Genomic DNA, 659 nt, shown 5'->3' with positions numbered 1-659 from the left:
CCCTGCCCCCCCCCCCCAACACGCACCTCCACGAAGACCGTGCTCTCACAGGCAGCCTGATACTTGTCTCTCTCGTGCAGGGGCTGTTTCTCAACCTTCTCCCGGTCGGTTTTCAGTTTCCGGTCAGCTCCTTTGGGCTACAAGAGGGAGACATGGGAATCTCAGAGGCCCCCTCCTCGCCTGCACACTTCTCTTCACAGAAGGGGTTCTAAGAAAGACACCCAGCCCCATCCCTCTGGGCACAGAGAAGGAAAGAGACCCAGAGCGGGGACCCCAGGCTGAGGATCCGCAGCAAAGCAGGGCCAGGGTCCACACAGCCGGCGAGGCAGGGTGACGAGCCCTGAGAGGGAGGGGAAGGGGCCGGTGCTGCCCGCACCTTGAACACCTTGATGAGGCAGCCGGCTGAATGTAGGTGTTCAGGTGGAAGCCCCTTGTCACTGGGCTTGAAAGTGTCAATCTGGAGGCGGAAGGGGACGCCTTTCTCTCCACCCTTTTTCCGAGGAGTGAACTCAGTGCTGATGCAGTGAACCTGAGGCGGCGGAGAAGCAAAGAGGAAGCAGTGTGACTCCCGGCCCCACCTGCCTTCCAGGGGGATTGCACCTAAAACCTGCGACCTGCCTGTCACCTGTCAGCAGCGTCTATTCTTCACTGTAACTTTG

At 59.9% G+C, this 659-nt stretch overlaps 1 protein-coding gene across 1 annotated transcript in view; it reads right to left on the bottom strand.

The window, feature by feature from the left end:
- LOC102768683 (upstream-binding protein 1) overlaps positions 1–659 on the bottom strand; it is an 11,126-nt gene that overhangs the window by 6,994 nt on the left and 3,473 nt on the right. The window contains 2 exon segments of the mRNA XM_015570887.1: positions 27–137; positions 377–529. Of these exon segments, the coding sequence (XP_015426373.1) occupies positions 27–137; positions 377–529 (264 nt within the window).

The sequence above is a fragment of the Myotis davidii genome, unplaced genomic scaffold, assembly GCF_000327345.1.
Source record: "Myotis davidii unplaced genomic scaffold, ASM32734v1 scaffold327, whole genome shotgun sequence".
NCBI lineage: Eukaryota > Metazoa > Chordata > Mammalia > Chiroptera > Vespertilionidae > Myotis > Myotis davidii.
Note: the sequence above shows the minus strand (reverse complement) of the source record. Positions and strands in the feature narration are given on the sequence as shown.